We start from the raw sequence: 17,868 nt of genomic DNA, 5'->3' as shown, positions 1-17,868 counted from the left end.
GAAAAATTATAAAATAAATACATTCAACTTAAAACAGTTCATGTAGAATAATTCCCACTTGATGCCTTTTATAAAGTAACGAGCAAAATTGGTTGCTAGGGACCCAAGATTGTGTATTTACTCATTTAATATAGATTTATTCTGTACTGGCCCTGATAATTTTATATCCTCAATATTTCTAGAACCATTCTGTCGGTTCAGGTGTGCTTCATCTTTATTTTGCATCAGTGCCTTCTCATTCATCTCCCATCTTTTATTACAATGCCCCTCAGATTCATCCCTCTCCACAGCATTTAGAGTGATGTGTCTCGAATGCAAATATGACTGTGAACCATTGTTGAAAATATGTTTGTGTCCAGGTATCTTAAAATTACATATAAGGCTTTCATAATTTTGAGTTCTGCTAAGCTCTCTAACCCTTTCTACTGTCTGCCCTTTTCTCTGGCATCTGAACTGCTTTTGGTGTCTTCCTCTTTGATTCCTGTATTTTAGACAGATATTTACCCTGTTGTGTGTTTCTCTCCCTTGTCTTACTGCGCCCTCTAACCCCTTTGACTCTGGCTGACCTCAGTGTTGCTGTCTCAGTTCAGGCATTATCTCTACAAAAACCATTCCTGACACCTTTTATCTACATGCTGCTTTAAACCTGGGTGCCTAGCACTTACTGGGAACTCAGTAAATAATTACTGAGTAGAATAAAGACTGTTTACACAGAGATGATTTAAGAGATTGTCCCATACAGGGCCCCTGGGGGGCTCAGTCGGTTGAGTGTCCAACTCTTGATTTTGGCTCAGGTCAAGCCCCAAGTGGGGTTCAGTGCTGGGCGTGGAGCCTGGTCAAAATTCTCTCTCCCTCTTCTCCTTCCCCCCGTCTCTCTCTTAAAAAAAGAGAAAGAGAGAGATTGTCCCATACAGTCTAGTAACAAAAGGAATATGTACACATAAAGAAGTAACTTACAGTTCGGGTGGTGAAGATGCACTAGAAAAATCTGTATGGTACTAACGTAGCCCCAAAGAAAGAGATCTATTTATCTAGGGAAGGGTAGCCTTAATCAAGGATGACTTTGTGTAGCAGTCTGTGTCCTAGAAGATGTGAAGAAATTTGTCAAGAAGTAGAGGAAAACATTTTAGGAATGTTTACATTCATCAGGGAAATACACCCATAGGAAGGTTGTACACTGATAAAGGCATAAAAAATACTAGTAATTTTGGAAACCATGAATAATGTTGTAGTTGAAGCTTAGGGTGACGTTTAAGAGGTACTGTAACAAGGTAAAGAATAGTCTGTTGTGATTTTATATCTTTCTGCTGCATTTTAAAAATTTGTTTCTGATTGTTTTGTTCATTGGTGTTAGGTGGGTGAATTTGTGAATGATTCTTTGAGATGTTTGTATGCCTTTAACCTAGTGACATTTAGTATTTCCCAAATGGTTTGTTGAAGTTTTTGATAATGAAAAGTATTTCTTAAAGTAAATATCCAGCTAAAGATTAAGTTTAATTTAAACTCTTAATTGATAAGATGTTGTTTTCTATTTTTATGAAGGTTATAGCTTTTATCTAACCAGTCTAATTTGTCTATTTTAATAAAATATATAGATTTTTCAGCAGAACTAGACTTAGAAATGACAACAGAAAAAGAGGAAGAAAGTCTTAATGAAAGTGAAAATAAACACCTGCAGGTATATACAAATTTAAATTTAAATTTCCAATTTTATATTGTTTTCCCTGCTTTAAGAATGTAACATAGCTCAAATGAAATTATCTTCTGAACAAAATGTATTGAAGTTGATCGATTATAATTTAGTATTTAGTTTTTTAAAATTTTACAAGTTACCATATTTAAAATATTGTTAGAATTTATAGTAGCTTGTAGTTAAACTTCATCCTTGGAATTGGACCAAAAAAATTCCTGAATATTGTTTGCTTCTTCCATTTTTGTAAGTTTTTACATGCTAAAAAGTTGACATCAAATACTGAACCATATGTTTAAGCAGTTGAAATTAAGTGCAGTATAACAATTATGACTATTGACTTAGATTCATGTAGAAGGAGTGGTTCTTAATGTGCAGTTCTCAGTGGTTCAAAACGTGCAGTTCTGTATTGTCAGTCACTAATGCCAAGATTAAAGATTTATTTTGTCTTGTGATCTCTGTGTAGTTGACTTCAGAGAGTAGGATCATAAAATGAACACAATTGCCTATTGTAGAATCAAACCTTCCAGGATGGGACCTTTGTATTTGGGTAATAAACAGGAACGTTTTCAGTTATTTCATTTCCATATAGGGAATCTGTAAATATTATTCGCATTTTTCTTATCCACTCTCAGTGGACGTTACAATAGCTGGATACAGGCAGATAATTTATAGTGATGTATAACACTATCATAGTATATAATTTGAATTAAAATTTAGGAATTTATTTTTCTTTCTGATTGATGTTTATTGATTTTGGCTCCTAATAATAAGTTTGTCTATTCTCTAGTTATTAATCTTTAAAAAAATTCTCAAATGCACTATTGGGGTCACTGTTTAAGGTATGGTAAGATAAAATGGTTTTAAGTTTATAACATTGAAAATCATCTAATTCATTTTTTGGTAGATGTGACATGTAATGAATTGTTTAGTTTAAAAAAACTGACAAAGTTAAGTTTATGGATTTGTGTTTTTCTTCTGTCTCAGGCTAGGGCAAGTTATTTTCGCTTCTTAGTTACAATCCAGTGATTTGGGAGCAGCTTAACATAGATTAAGACATTTAACAGTTAAATTTTAATTATTTTCTAATTTTTTCTTTGTCCATACTTGATTACTTAAGGATAAAGTTATTTTACAAACATGTATGCCAACAGAAAGGACATCTGAAAATGAAACACAGCAATTTAACTTTTATATCTGTCAAAAATGGCTCAAGAACCAGGAATGAATAAGGAATGTGATAGAGAGGATGATAGATTTTTATATTCAGAACATCCCTCTGTTCAAAAGTGTGAGGACATGTGGACCAAACAAGACAAATTAGAGTGGAAAAATAAGTTAAAACTCATCACCAGAGAGTTAAAGCAGAAGTTTGGTGAAATTTGTGGAAAAAAAAAAATTACTGCTTATCCTAAGGAAGATTCACTACATGGTCACTTTAAAGAAGGAGCAAACTTAATGGAAATACCTTCTAATTTGACAAATGATAGACTTGATTGTGAGAAAAAAGATGCATTTGCATCTTTGAACAGAAAGAGTCTAGACTTGAAAATGTCGTTCTTTCTCATTCATCCTCAGATCATAGTTGCCAGTCATCTTCTGATCTTTCCTTAAGTGAAAATAAATCAGACTCTGAAAATGATAACAAATCAGACTTTGAGCATATTTTTAACAAAAATGACAGTTTTGATAGTGACATAGAAAATAAAAAAGTAAGGAACCCAGGGGTTACGTTTGAAGGGAAAGAAGACCAGGAGTTTGACATGCAAATGGCAAAAAGTATAAACCAAACTAGTTATTTTAAAGATTTTATTTACTTGTCAGAGAGAGAGAGAGAGAGAGAGAGAGAGAGAGACAGCATGTGCACACAAGCAGGGGGAAGTCCTGGCAGAAGCAGCAGGCCTGAACTCTGTCCCAGGACTCTGGGATCATGACCTGAGCCCAAGGCAGATACTTAGCCAACAAGGTATCCACGTATCCCAATTCCTCTCTTTTTATTGACACAGAAATGAAGCAGAATTTATAAAAATTGCAGTTACTTGTAATGATAAGCACAAAATATTTTTATCAATTAAAATTAGGACAAACTAAGAGTCAAATGATATAATTAATGAAAAAAGTTCTGGGATGCCTGGGTGGCTCAGTTGGTTAGGAGCCTGCCTTTGGCTTGGGTCATGATCCCAGGGTCCTGGGATGGGGTCCTGCATTGGGCTCCCTGCTCAGGAGGGAGCCTGCTTCTCCCATTGCTGGCACCTCCTCCTGCTTGTGCGCTCTCTCTCTCTGATGAATAAATAAATAAATAAAATCTTTAAACATGTATAATTAATGAAAAAAGTTCATTTTAATGAATAAACTAGTAACGATTATCCTTCTTATCAAACTTCCATTAAAGATTGAAGAAACGGAGAAGCACCAAAATGATGAAATGGCAGTATTAGAAAGCGTATATGCTTCTGCTGCTGCTGGACTAATGCATCAAAGAGGGAGTGGAAAAACTGATAACAACCTATGTCCTATTATGGAAAATGAAGAATCTGATGGGTAAGCCTATAGCAATGCTTAAATAGTAGGTAATTATTATTTTCCTATAAAACAAATTCTAGTTGGAGCTAACATTCATGATTAACAAATTTTATGTTTTTTAGTAAGGCTATTTCATCTTGGGTGCTAATCAGAAAAATTTAAATAATGAGATACCATTTTTTGCTATCATAGTGATACATATTTTATTAAAAAATTAACAACCAAAGTTAGCAAATGTGAAGAAAAGGGCATTCTTATACACTGTTGTTAAATAAAATTGGTAAAGCCCTTCCGAAGGGTGATTTAGCAGTGTGTTTCAAAAATTTTATATATTCTGACCTCTTATCCCAAGAACTTCATTGCTAGGACTAGATCCTATAGGAAAACATGACTTGTGTAAACACACACACACACACACACACACATTCTAAGGACATTTATTATACATTTATATATATATATAAAATATGACATATGTTAAGGATATTTATTTTAGCATTATTTTCATATAAAAAGTTGGAGATAGTCTAAGTATCTGTCAATAGGGAAGTAAACTTTCACCCCTGTAAAACAATGTAGTACGCGACTGTTTGAAAAAATGAGTTTAGGTCTACAAGGTACTGATTGTTTAACAAAGTATATTTAAAGTTTTTGGTTTGATGTCATGTTTTATGCAAATTTTAGAATACTTTTATTTACTTATTTATTTTTCTACCCCAGCATTTCTTTTTCTTTTTCTTTTTTTTTTAATTACGCTATGGTAGTCACCATACAGTACATCATTAGTTTTTGATGTAGTGTTCTGTGATTCGTTGTTTGTGTATAACACCCAGTGCTCCATGCAATACATGCCCTACTTAATACCCATCATTGGGCTCACTCAACTCCCCCACCCCATTCCCCTTTAAAACCCTCAGTTTGATTCCCAGAGTCCATAGTGTCTCATGGTTCATCTCCCCCTCTTATTTTCCCCCCTTCATTTTTCCCTTCCTTCTAATTCCTCCATGCTATTCCTTATGTTCCACAAATAAGTGAAACCATGTCGTAATTGTCTTTCTCTGCTTGACTTATTTCCCTCAGCATAATCTCCTTCAGTTCCATCACGTTGATGCAGATGTTGGTATTCATCCTTTTTGATGGCTGAGGAATATTCCATTGTATATATGGACCGTATCTTCTTTATCCATTCATCTGTTGAAGGTTACCTCTGCTCCTTCCACAGTTTGGCTATTGTAGACATTGCTGCTATGAACATTGGGATGCATATGGCCCTTCTTTTCACTACATCTGTATCTTTGGGGTAAATACCCAGTAATGCAATTGCTGGGTCTTAGGGTAGCTCTGTTTTAATATATATATATATATACATATATATATATATATGTATATATATATATATTTACATTATATATATTATATATATATTATATATATATATTTAGATTTTTATTTATTTATTTGACAGAGAGAGATCCCAAGTAGGCAGAGAGGCAGGCAGAGAGAGAGAGGAGGAAGCAGGCTCCCTGCCGAGCAGGGAGCCCGATGCAGGACTCGATCCCAGGACCCTGAGATCATGACCTGAGGCGAAGGCAGAGGACCAACCCACTGAGCCACCCAGGCGCCCTGTTTTTAACTTTTTGAGGAACCTCCACACTATTTTCCAAAGCAGCTGCACCAACTTGCATTCCCAACAGTGTAACAGGTTTCCTCTTTCTCACATTCTCTCCAACATTTGTTGTTTCCTGTCCTGTTAATTTTGGGCATTCTAACTGGTGTAAGTTGGTATCTCAATGTAGTTTTGATTTGAATTTCCCGATGGCTAATGATGATGAACATTTTTTCATGTGTCCGTTAGCCATTTGTATGTCTTCTTTGGAGAAGTGTCTGTTCATGTCTTCTGCCCATTTTTTAATATAATTTTTTATTTTTTTATTAACATATAATGTATTATTAGCCCCAGGGGTACAGGTCTGTGAATCACCAGGTTTACACACTTCATAGTACTCACTATAGCATATACCTTCCCCAATGTCCATAACCCAACCACCCTCTCCCTACCCCTCTCCCCCCAGCAACAATCACTTTGTTTTGTGAGATTAAGAGTCTCTTATGGTTTGTCTCGCTCCCGATCCCATCTTGTTTCATTTATTTCTTTCCTACCCCCCAAGTCCCCCATGTTGCCTCTCAACTTCCTCATATCAGGGAGATCATATGATTGTTGTCTTTCTCTGATTGACTTATTTCACTCAGCATAATACCCTCTAGTTCTATCCATGTCATCACAAATGGCAAGATTTCATTTCTTTTGATGGCTGCATACTATTCCATTATATATATATATATATATACACACACACACACATATATATGTATATGTATATATATGTATATATATATGTGTGTGTGTGTGTATATACCCCGCATCATCTTTATCCATTCATCTGTTGATGGACATCGAGGTTCTTTCCATTGTTTGGCTATTGTGGACATTGCTGCTATAAACATTCAGGTGCCCATGCCCCTTCGGATCACTACATATGTATCTTTAGGGTAAATACCCCATAGTGCGATTGCTGGGTCATAAGGTAGCTCTATTTTCCACTTTTTTGAGGAATCTCCATGCTGCTTTCCAGAGTGGTTGCACCAGCTTGCATTCCCACCAACAGTGTAGGAGGGTCCCCCTCTCTTCGCATCCTCGCCACGATTTGTCATTTCCTGACTTGTTAATTTTAGCCATTCTGACTGGTGTGAGGTGGTATCTCATTGTGGTTTTGATCTGTATTTCCCTGATGCTGAGTGATGTGGAGCACTTTTTCATGTGTCTGTTGTTCTGCACATTTTTTGACTTGATTATTTGTTTTTTGGGTGTGAAGTTTGGGAAGTACTTTATAGATCTTGGATACCAGCCTCTTGGATATAAAGTACTTTATAGATCTTGGATACCAGCCTTTTATCTGTAGTGTCAGTTGCGAATATGTTCTCCCATTCCGTGGGTTGTCTCTTTGTTTTGTTGACTGTTTCCTTTGCTGTGCAGAAGCTTTTTATCTTGAGGAAATCCCAAAAGTTCATTTTCACTTTTGTTTCCCTTGCCTTTGGAGACATGTCTTGAAAGAAGTTGCTGTGGCTGATGTCGAAGAGGTTACTACCTATGTGCTGCTCTAGGATTTTGATGGATTCCTGTCTCACATTGAGGTCTTTCATCCATTTAGAATTTATCTTTGTGTATGGTGTAGGAGAATGGTCGAGTTTTGTGAAAAATGGAATACTTTTAAAATCTGCTGTGTTGCAAAAGGAAGTTACCTGCTATACTGGCACTCTTATTACCAACAAAATTGCTAGTCACTAGGTTTTGGTCTTGGTTCCTAATGCATGAGTGCTCAAATGTTGGACCCTCAAATTGATCTGAGTATTACCAAGAGATTTCATATAGCAACTTGTCCCATGTTCTATACAAACATTTGATTTGATCCCTGTGCTATAAACCAAGATGTTGCTAATGCGTTGAATCTTCTTCTTAAGGTACCATGCACGCGTGCTATTATCCTTCCTTTTTTACAAAAATTAATTTATTTTATTTTTAATTTTTTAATTTATTATTATTTTTTAAATAAACATATAATGTATTTTTATCCCCAGGAGTACATGTCTGTGAATTGCCAGATTTACACACTTCACCGCACTCACCATAGCACATACCCTCCCCAATGTCCATAACCCCACCCCCCTCTCCCTCCCCCCACCCCAGCATATCATCCTTCCTTTTTAAAGAGTATCTATTTCTACATGCGCCTCACCAAAATTTTCAATAGTGACTTCATATTATAGAATTTATGAGAATTCAGTTTACAAAATAGGAATATTTTCTACATTCTAAACCCCTTGTACTTTCCTTACAGAATTTTAATATGACTAATGATTTTGGATAGTAGAATTTATCCTAGAGTTAGATGATTTTTATCAAGCATGAAATACTGCTGTTGGAACTTAGAGTTTTTCTGTGGTCTTTCTAAGCATGAGAAAAATGATAATCAGTTTATATAATATTATATATCTAGAAAATTTTTAAGGAGTCTTTTGCTTGTATAATTTCCTGAATTATTTAATGCTTTGGTTTGGCTTTTTAAAAAGATTTTATTTGTTTATATTAGAGAGAGAGTGGGGGGTGAGGTGCAGTGGTGGGGAGAGGGACAAGCGGGCTTGGCACTGAGAGCAGAGCCCTGTGCAGGGCTTGATCCCACAACCCTGAGATCATGGCCTGAACCAAAACCAAGAGTCGAAGACTTAACCGGCTAAGCCACTCAGGCGTCCCCTTGGTCAGGCACATTAAAAAAAAAATTAGTGCTACATGTATGCAATTTAAAAAATTTCAAAATATTACAAAAATACTACATCATCATTGTGTAAGGATTGAACTAAACAAGAAAATTGAGTCATCTGTGATCATTCCACTTAGCTATGAAATCCTTAAAAGAACCACGTACACTCAGTGATCCTTACTTCCCTCCCATTCGCTCTTGAATTCTCACTAGTAATTTTCACTCCCATTACTCCAAAATTGATTTTTCAAAGGTTACCACTGATTTTCATTTTAATAAGTCTAGACATAATTTCTTAGATCTCTTTTTTTTTAACCTATCAGCAATATTTGACCCATTGGAAAACTCTCTTCTCCAAAATTCTGTCTTCATGTAGCTTTCAGAATATCACTCACTCACCTGGTTTCCCCCTGCCTTTCTAGTCTGTACATCTCAGCCTGATTTGCTTCTTTCTCCTCATTCTCCTGATTCTCCTTCCAGGAATCAGTCCTTGATTTTCTTTCTCTTGACTTTTACTATCTTTTTTTTTTTTTTAATTTACTTATTTTTTAGAGAGAGAGCGAGCGAGCACAGGCAGATAGAGTGGCAGGCAGAGGCAGAGGGAGAAGCAGGCTCTCCACGGAGCAAGGAGCCCGATGTGGGACTCGATCCCAGGATGCTGGGATCATGACCCGAGCCGAAGGCAGCTGCCCAACCAACTGAGCCACCCAGGCGTCCCATTGACTTTTACTATCTTGTATATTCTAATGATCCTCAAGTTTGTATCTCCAGCCCACATCTCTCTGTGGAATTCCAGACTTACATATAAAACCACCTATTTGATATTTTGGGGGATAGTTATTGGGTATTGCAAACTTAACATGCCCAAAATTGAACTACTGATATTCTTTCTTATACCTGCCTTTCTTATCTTTCCTAATTAAGTTAATGACAATTCTAGTTGCTCTGCCAAAAAACTTGGTATCATCTTTGACTCCTGTCTTTTTCTTTTTCATACATGCCCCATCTAATCTGTCAGCCAATCTTGTCAGGTCTTCCTTCAAAATATAATCAGAAGCCAAACACATCCTCCATGACCAAGCCACTGTCATCTGTTGTCTGTATCGGTGTAATAATTAACTAATTGGTCTTCTTGTTTGTTCGTTCTTTTGCCTTTTCTTTTCCCATTAATTCTAAACACAGTGGATCTTTTAAAACATAAGTCAGAGTATGTCTTCCTCTGCTCAAACCCCAGTTGCCTCCCATTTCGCTCAGAGTATGTGCCGAAGTTCTTTCTAACACCTACAAGGCCTTGTGTGATCTATTCATCTCAGGTCTCTCCCTATTGCTTACTACCTCTCCTTGATTTGAACTCCTATTTTCTGTCCTTTTCACTCTGCTGAGGTACACTGAATGTTTCACTTTTTTTTTTTTTTCTCACTATAAACACTTTGAGCTTACCTCTCTACTTCCTGTTGACTCTGTCTGGAGTGCTTTTCCCATCAATAATACTCTTATGGCTTGCTTGCTCCTTGCTCCTTCCTTTTTTTTTTTTAATTTAATTTTTGCTTAAAAATTAATTAAATTAATTTAATTAAATTAATTAAAATTTTCGGAGTGCCTGGGTGGCTCAGTGGGTTGAGTCTCTGCCTTCAGCTCAGGTCATGATGCGGGGGTCCTGGGATCAAGCCCTGCATCGGGCTCTCTGCTTGGTGGGGGGCCTGCTCCGCCGCCCCCCACCCCCGCCCCGCCGCCTGCCTCTCTGCCTACTTGTCATCTCTCTCTCTGTCAAATAAATAAATAAAATCTTAAAAAAAATTAAGGCCTTTCTTGGTTATCCCGATTTCTTGGTTATCCTATATTTTGGGAAATATCCTGATTTCTTGGTTATCCTATAGCACATCAAAATTTGATTTCTCTGCTTTAGTTTTTCTCCTCTACTACTGGCTATTTTGCCTGTGTAGTTTATTGTTTTTTGTGTTTACTTCACTCATGAATAGGATTTTTATCTGTTCATTGCCATGTTCTCAGTGCCTAGAAAATGTTCTAGCATATATAGTTCTATTCAATAAATGTTTATTGAGTGAATGGGGTTTAACCTGCATGTATTGTTTTTAACATAATACTGATTCTCACTTAAACAAAAGGAAAGTTTGACATGGGTCCCTTCTGACAATTTAACCTGTCAGTTGTATACATTTTTTTTTTAATTTTTTGGGGGCCCAATATTGTGGTTACTTGCTACTTATTCTTTTACTGGTATTTATGTTAGCTTTAATTATAGTAAAATGGATCAAAGGAATCACAAACTTCATTTATATTTTATTAGGGAAAATGAAATATGATTGTAAATTATTATAAGATTTTAACAATTCTTGCAAAAGGATTATGAGCCCTCAATATGTAAACTAAGAAGATGAAGCTGGAATTTATTGCCTACTAGTAAGAGAGAACTATGCTGGTCAGTCTTTTCTGACAGAGAAGTCTGCTATTCTTATATAGGGTTTTGGGAAGAGTAGAGTTTAAGGTTTGGGGGGCTTTCAGAGAATTAAGTGGTTTGTCATCATCTGAAACACCATGGTAATTTGGGTGAGACTGTTGGTTGGTTGGTTGGCACTCGAGGCATGTGTATTGGAGTGATTTTGTTCCATATTGGCTTTCTTTTAGAAAGGAGGAGCTGACATTGCCTGATTGGTGAGTGAGGCCAGTAGGCATTGATCAATTACACGCATTTAAAACTGCATATGGTGGCTTCTTGTTACTATGGCTTCCTATTCCTATTTGGGTTCCCCCCACCCTAAGTTTGAGGCGACTTTAACTAGATTTTTTTCTATTTAAAAGTTGCTTCTATCAACTGTGTTCAAAATGAAAGCTATTTCATATTCTGTAATTATAGATTTATTTTTGAAATTTAGGTCGAGAGAGATTGTTCAATAATTGCTTTCAGGAAGATCCTTCTTTTTTGGATGTTAAATTTTAACTAGAATAGTTATCTGTTTAACAGTTTTAAAACAGTAATTGCTAGCTTTGTTTTTGTTCTCAGTGCTCTGAGGGGCTCATGTTCAATTCCTAAATTAATCATCTCTTGTGGGAAATTTAGTCTTTTTGTGAGTTTAGGTAGCTATATGCTAATAATATTCTCTTGCATGCATTTAGTCCATGAAAAAGTAATTATAATTTTGTATTAGTAAATCTAGCTTTTTATGTTAGGATTAAATAGTAAGGTAAAAGTATACAAAAGTTACCAAATCATTTTCTTTAAGAAAATTAAGAAGAAATTATTTGTGTGAGAGAGAGTATGAGCAGGAGGGAGGGGCAAAGGGAGAGGGCGAAGCTCAGCGGGGAGCCTGATTTGGGGTTCGATCCCAGGACCTGGAGATCATGACCTGAGCTGAAGGCAGACCTTATCTGACTGAGCCATCCAGGCACCCTCAAATAATTTTATTTTCAAACAAAATTAATCAGATTATTGCTATTTTTGACATGTGAGTATTGTTGAATTTTGTCCAGATTTTTTGAGGTATAATTGACAGATAACTGTGTAGGTGTAAGGTATACCTGTATTACTTTAATACTCTTTTATATTGTCAAATGATAATAGTGTTAATAACTCTATCACCTCGCATAATTATCATTTCTTTTTTAGCAACTCTTTTAGTAACTTTCAAATATGTAACAGTATTATTAACTGTAATCACCATTCTGTACATTAGACCCTCAGATCTTACTAATCTTGTAATGGGAAGTTTGTACCCTTTAGCCAATATCTATCCATTTCCCTCAGCCTCCTACCCCTGGCAACCACAAGTCTATAAATGTGTTTTTTTCAAGATTCCGTGTGTAAGATTATAGAGTATTTGTCTTTTTGGATGACTTCGTTCACTTAGCTTAATTCCCTCAAGGTTCATTCATGCTGTCACAGATGGCAGGGTTTCCCTCTTTTTTTTTGTGGCTAAAAATATTCCATTGTAAATATATACCACATTTTTTAAATTAAATTTTTTATTTATTTTCAGCGTAACAGTATTCATTGTTTTTTCACCACACCCAGTGCTCCATGCAATCTGTGCCCTCCCTAATACCCACCACCTGGTTCCCCCAACCTCACACCCCCCCCCGCCCGTTTAAAACCCTCAGGTTGTTTTTCAGAGTCCATAGTCTCTCATGGTTCACCTCCCCTTCCAATTTCCCTCAACTCCCTTCTCCTATATATATATACACCACATTTTTAAATCCGTGGATCCCCTGATGGGCATGTAGGTTGTTTCCATGTCTTGGCTGTTGTAAATAATGCTGCAGTAAACATAGAGGCGCAGGTACCTCTTTGAGATACTGATTCATTTCTGTCAGAATGTTCCCAGAAATAGGATTACTGGATATTCTGATAGTTCTATTTTTAGTTTCTTGAGGAACCTCCACACTGTTTTGCATAGTGGCTGTACCAGTTTACAGTCCTGTGACAGTGTGTAAGGATTCCCTTTTCTGTACATCTTTGCCAGTGGTATCTCTTCCCTTTTTGTTGTAAGCCATTTTATTAGGTGTGAGGTGATCGATATATCATTATGGTTTTGATCTGCATTTCCCTGATGAATAGTGATGTCGAGCCCATTTTTTGGTCCTGTTGGCCATTTGAATATCTTCTGAGGAGAGCTGTCTATTAAGATGCCTTGCCCAGTTTTTAATTGTATTTGGTTTTTTGCTGTTGAATTTTATGAATTTCTTATATACTTTACATATTAACCTTTTTTCAGATAGTGTGGTTTGCACATATTTTCATCCATTGTGTAGGTTGCTTTTTCATTATGTTACTTGTTTCTGCTTTGTTTTTTAGATAAATTCAACTTAGTTAACATATATTGTATTACTAGTTTCAGGGGTAGACTTTAGTGATTCATCACCTGCATGTAACACCCAGTGCTCATCACAAGTGCCCTCCCTAATGCCCACCGCACAGTTAGACCATCTTCCCGTCACCTCCCCTCCAGCAACCCTGTTTGTTTCCTCTAGTTAAGAGTCCCTTATGGTTTGCTTCCATCTCTGTTTTTATCTTATTTTTTCCTTTCCTTCCCCTATATATTCAACGTAAATGGAACTAGAGTGTTGCTCGTTTCTTTTGCCGTGCAGAAACATTGCTTGTTCCACCGATTCTGCTTTTGTTGCTTGTACTTTTGATGTCACATCCAAAATCATTGCCAACATCAATGTCAGGGAGCTTTCCCCCGTTTTCTTGTAGGAGTTTTATGGTTTAAGGTTATATATTTAAGTCTTTAATCCAGTTTGGGTTAATTTTTGTGAGTGGTGTAAGTTAGGGGTCCGGTTTCATTCTCTGCATGTGAATATCCAGTTTTCTCAGGATCATTTATTGAAGAGATTATCTTTTCTTCCTTGAGTGTGCTCAGCTCCCTTATCAAATTTTAGTTGACTATATCCATGGGTTTATTGTCCGGTTCTTGATTCTGTTTCTTTGCGTTTTGTGTTTTTTTTTTTTTTTTTTATGAATGGTCATCCTATTTTGATTATTGTACCTTTGTAACAGTTCGAAAACAGGAAGTGTGATGCTTCCAGCTTTGTTCTTTCCTGGACTGATTTGCTTATTTGGGGTGTTTTTTGTTCTATATAAATTTAAGTATTCTTTTTCCTATTTCTCTGAAAAATGTCACTGGAATTTTGACGGGGATTGCATTGAATCTACAGATGGCTTTGAGTCACGTGGATATTTAATGTTGATTTCTCTAATCCATGAATAATGAGATATCTTCCTATTTGTGTGTCTGATGTTTCTTTTATCAAAGTCTCATAGATTTTAGTGTACATATCTTTCACCTCCTTGGTTAAGTTTATTCCTAAGTATTTTGTTCTTTTTGATGCTTTTGTGAATGGTATTTTTAAATTTCCTTTTCAGATTTTTTTGGTTAATGTATAGAAATGTAACGGATTTGTATATGTGGATATTGTATCCTTCATCTTTGCTAGTTCTAACAGCTTTTTGGTGGTGTCTTCAGCATTTTCTGTATGTAAGATCATATCCTCTGCAGACAAAGACAGTTTGATTTCTTCTTTTCTGATCTGGATGCCTTTCATTTCTTTATCTAGTCTGATGTTTAATACGAGTGGTAAGGTGGGTGCCTTTGTCTTATTCTTGAACTTAGAGGAAAAACTTTCAGTGTTTTGCCACTGAGTATGATGTTAGCTGTGGGTTTTTCATATGTGGTCTTAGTTATGTTCAGGTATGATACTTTGGTACCCACTTTATTTAGAGTGTTTATCATGAAAAGATGTTGAATTTTGTCAAATGCTTTTTCTGCACATATTGAGATGACCTTGTAATTTTTTTCCCATTCTGTTAATGTGTATCAAACTTACTGATTTGATTTGATTGATTTCTATAGGATAATTTTGCTCAATAAAGTATTCTTGGTTGGCAGTTCTTTTCTCTCAGCATTTTTTTTTAAGCTTTTATTTATTTGACACAGAGAGAGGGATCACAAGTAGGCAGAATGGCAGGCTGAAGAGAGGGGGAAGCAGGCTCCCTACTGAGCAGACAGCCCGATGTGGGGCTCAATCCCAGGACCCTGAGATCATGACCTGAGCTGAAGGCAGAGGCTCAGCCCATTGAGCCACTCAGGTGCCCTTCCAACTCTTTATTAAACTTCTCATTTTGTTCATCTAGTATTTTTCTCATTTTATTGAACTGTTTTTTTGTTTTGTTTTGTTTTTTAAGATTTTATTTGTTTATTTATTTATTTTAGAGAGAGCACGTGTGTGAGCCGGGCAAGTAGCAGAGGGGGAGCGACATGCAGACTCCACACTGAGCATAAGGCTGATGCTGGGCTGGATCTCATGACCTTGTGATCATGAAACAAAATCAAAGGTCAGGTGATTAACAGACTGAGCCACCCAGGCACCCCTGAATTGGCTTTTTGTGTTTTCTTGTAGCTCACTGAGTTTACTTAAAACTGCTATTTTGAATTCTTTTTTGGATAAACTACTGATCTTCATGTGTTTGAAATCAATTACTGGAAGATTATTGTGATCATTTTGTGGTATCATATTTCCTTGACTTTTTATATTCTTTGAAGTTTTACATTGCTGTCTTTGCATTTGAAGTAGTCTTTAATGACTACCTTTCCAGTGTATCCAAACCTGATTTTGTTTTGTTTTGTTTTGTTTTTGCTCTGGTGGTGTGCTGGAACTTTACTGTAGGAAATCTAGTTTTTCTAAAAAAGCTCTTTTGTCAATGGGTGATTATCTAAGTGTTTTCCAGGGGCTCCCAGATGTGGTTGAGAGGAAGGGGCTGGAGCCAGTCTATGGGCTATTGCTGGGTCCATAGCTGGGACTGTAGTGAGTGTGCCTGTTATCTGATGCATGGGTAGGCAAGAGTTTTCCTGCGTCCCTTGGTTTATGGTGCTTGGTTCCACAGCTCCTACAAAGAGGTCCACAGCTGCTTTGTCACCACAAAGACATTGTATTGTAGTTGTATATTGATCAGTCTTTGAAGCAAGGGATGTGTATTTGCTTATATATGGTTGGACTTCATAACTGTTCTGTGAACTAATAAATGAATTGAAATGGGTAGCAGAATTTTACAAAAAATTGGGTTTTTTTAAATTCTTGACCAGTGAAATTATTAGAAAACATTGGCTTTTTAAATCTTTAAAAAAAATTTTTAAAAGATTTTTTTAAATTAAATTTAATTTTTTCCCAGTGCTCCAATATTCATTGTTGATGGACCACACCCAGTGCTCCATGCAATATGTGCCCTCCTTAATACCCACCACCAGGCTCAACCAATCCCCCACCCCCACCCCTCCAAAACCCTCAGTTTGTTTCTCAGAGTCCACCACTCTCGTGGTTTGTCTTCCCCTCCGATTTCCTCCAACTCACTTTTCCTCTCCATCTCCCAATGTGCTCCATGTTATTACTTGCTCCACAAGTAAGTGAAACCATATGATAATTGACTCTCTCTGCTTGACTTATTTCACTCAGCATAATCTCCTCCAGTCCCGTCCATGTTGATACAAAAGTTGGGTATTCACCCTTTCTGATGGAGGCATAATATTCCATTGTATATATGGACCATATCTTCTTTATCCATTCGTCTATTGAAGGGCATCTTGGCTCTTTCCACAGTTTGGGGATTGTGGCCGTTGCTGCTATGAACATTGGGGTACAGATGGCCCTTCTTTTCACTACATCTGTATCGTTGGGGTAAATACCCAGTAGTGTAATTGCAGGGTCAGAGGGAAGTTCTATTTTTAATTTCTTGAGGAATCTCCACACTGTTCTCCAAAGTGGCTGCACCAACTTGCATTCCCACCAACAGTGTAAGAGAGTTCCCCTTTCTCCACATCTTCTCCAACACTTGTTGTTTACTGTCTTGTTGATTTTGGCCATTCTAACTGGTATAAGGTGGTATCTCAATGTGGTTTTGGTTTGAATCTCCCTGATGGCTACCGAAGATGAACATTTTTTCATGTGTCCATTAGCCATTTGTATGTCTTCTTTGGAGAAGTGTCTGTTCATGTCTCTGCCCATTTTTTGATGTGATTTTCTGTTTTGTGTGTGTTAAGTTTGAGGAGTTCTTTATAGATCTTGGATATCAGCCTTTTGTCTGTAGTGTCATTTGCGAATATCTTCTCCCATTCCATGGGTTGTCTCTTTGTTTTGTTGACTGTTTCCTTTGCTGTGCAGAAGCTTTTTATCTTGAGGAAGTCCCAAAAAGTTCATTTTCACTTTTGATTCCTTTGCCTTTGGAGAAATGTCTTGAAAGAAGTTGCTGTGGCCGATGTCAAAGAGGTTACTGCCTATGTTCTCCTCTAGGATTTTGATAGATTCCTGCCTCACATTGAGGTCTTTTATCCATTTCGAGTTTATCTTTGTGTATGGTATAAGAGAATGGTCAAGTATTTATTTGAGAGAGAGGGATAGAGAGTAAGAAATAGCATGAGAAGGGAGAAGACCACTGAGCCAAAGGAAGTGGCTTAACCAACTGAGCCACCCAGGCTCCCGAAAACATTAGCTTTTTAATGGATGTTTTAAATGGATTTTTTTAAAATAGTGCTCCTGCTTTGGATATAAAGGAAGTAAGGAAAGGGGATAAAGAAAAACAAACATCAAAAGAATCTGTGATTACATCAAGGTTTGAGAAAGCCCCTTCTCTAACTTCTCATCCTCTACAAATGAATGATGACAACACTTCAAGTGGAATGGATCAGGATGAAGGAAGGTAAAATCTACAAATTCTTTATTTCCTTCTGAAGGAATTTTAACAGTGATTACTTTTTATGGAAATAAAATGCTGTAGCGTAGGTACAAGTGAAGACAAGAAATACTCAAGTATATCAGACACACTGCTTCAAA

The 17,868-nt window shown here is 36.6% G+C and overlaps 1 protein-coding gene across 1 annotated transcript in view; it reads left to right on the top strand.

Moving 5' to 3' along the window:
* Positions 1-17,868, top strand: part of LOC308337872 (ankyrin repeat domain-containing protein 26-like) — a 340,750-nt gene that overhangs the window by 104,608 nt on the left and 218,274 nt on the right. The window contains exons 20-22 of the mRNA XM_080831416.1: positions 1,596-1,678; positions 4,083-4,231; positions 17,567-17,734. Of these exons, the coding sequence (XP_080687542.1) occupies positions 1,596-1,678; positions 4,083-4,231; positions 17,567-17,734 (400 nt within the window). The remainder of the gene's footprint in view (positions 1-1,595; positions 1,679-4,082; positions 4,232-17,566; positions 17,735-17,868) is intronic.

This window comes from Martes martes, assembly GCF_963455335.1.
Source record: "Martes martes genome assembly, contig: scaffold_65, whole genome shotgun sequence".
Taxonomy (NCBI): domain Eukaryota; kingdom Metazoa; phylum Chordata; class Mammalia; order Carnivora; family Mustelidae; genus Martes; species Martes martes.
The sequence above is the reverse complement of the archived record's forward strand: the minus strand, read 5'-3'. Positions and strand labels throughout refer to the sequence as shown.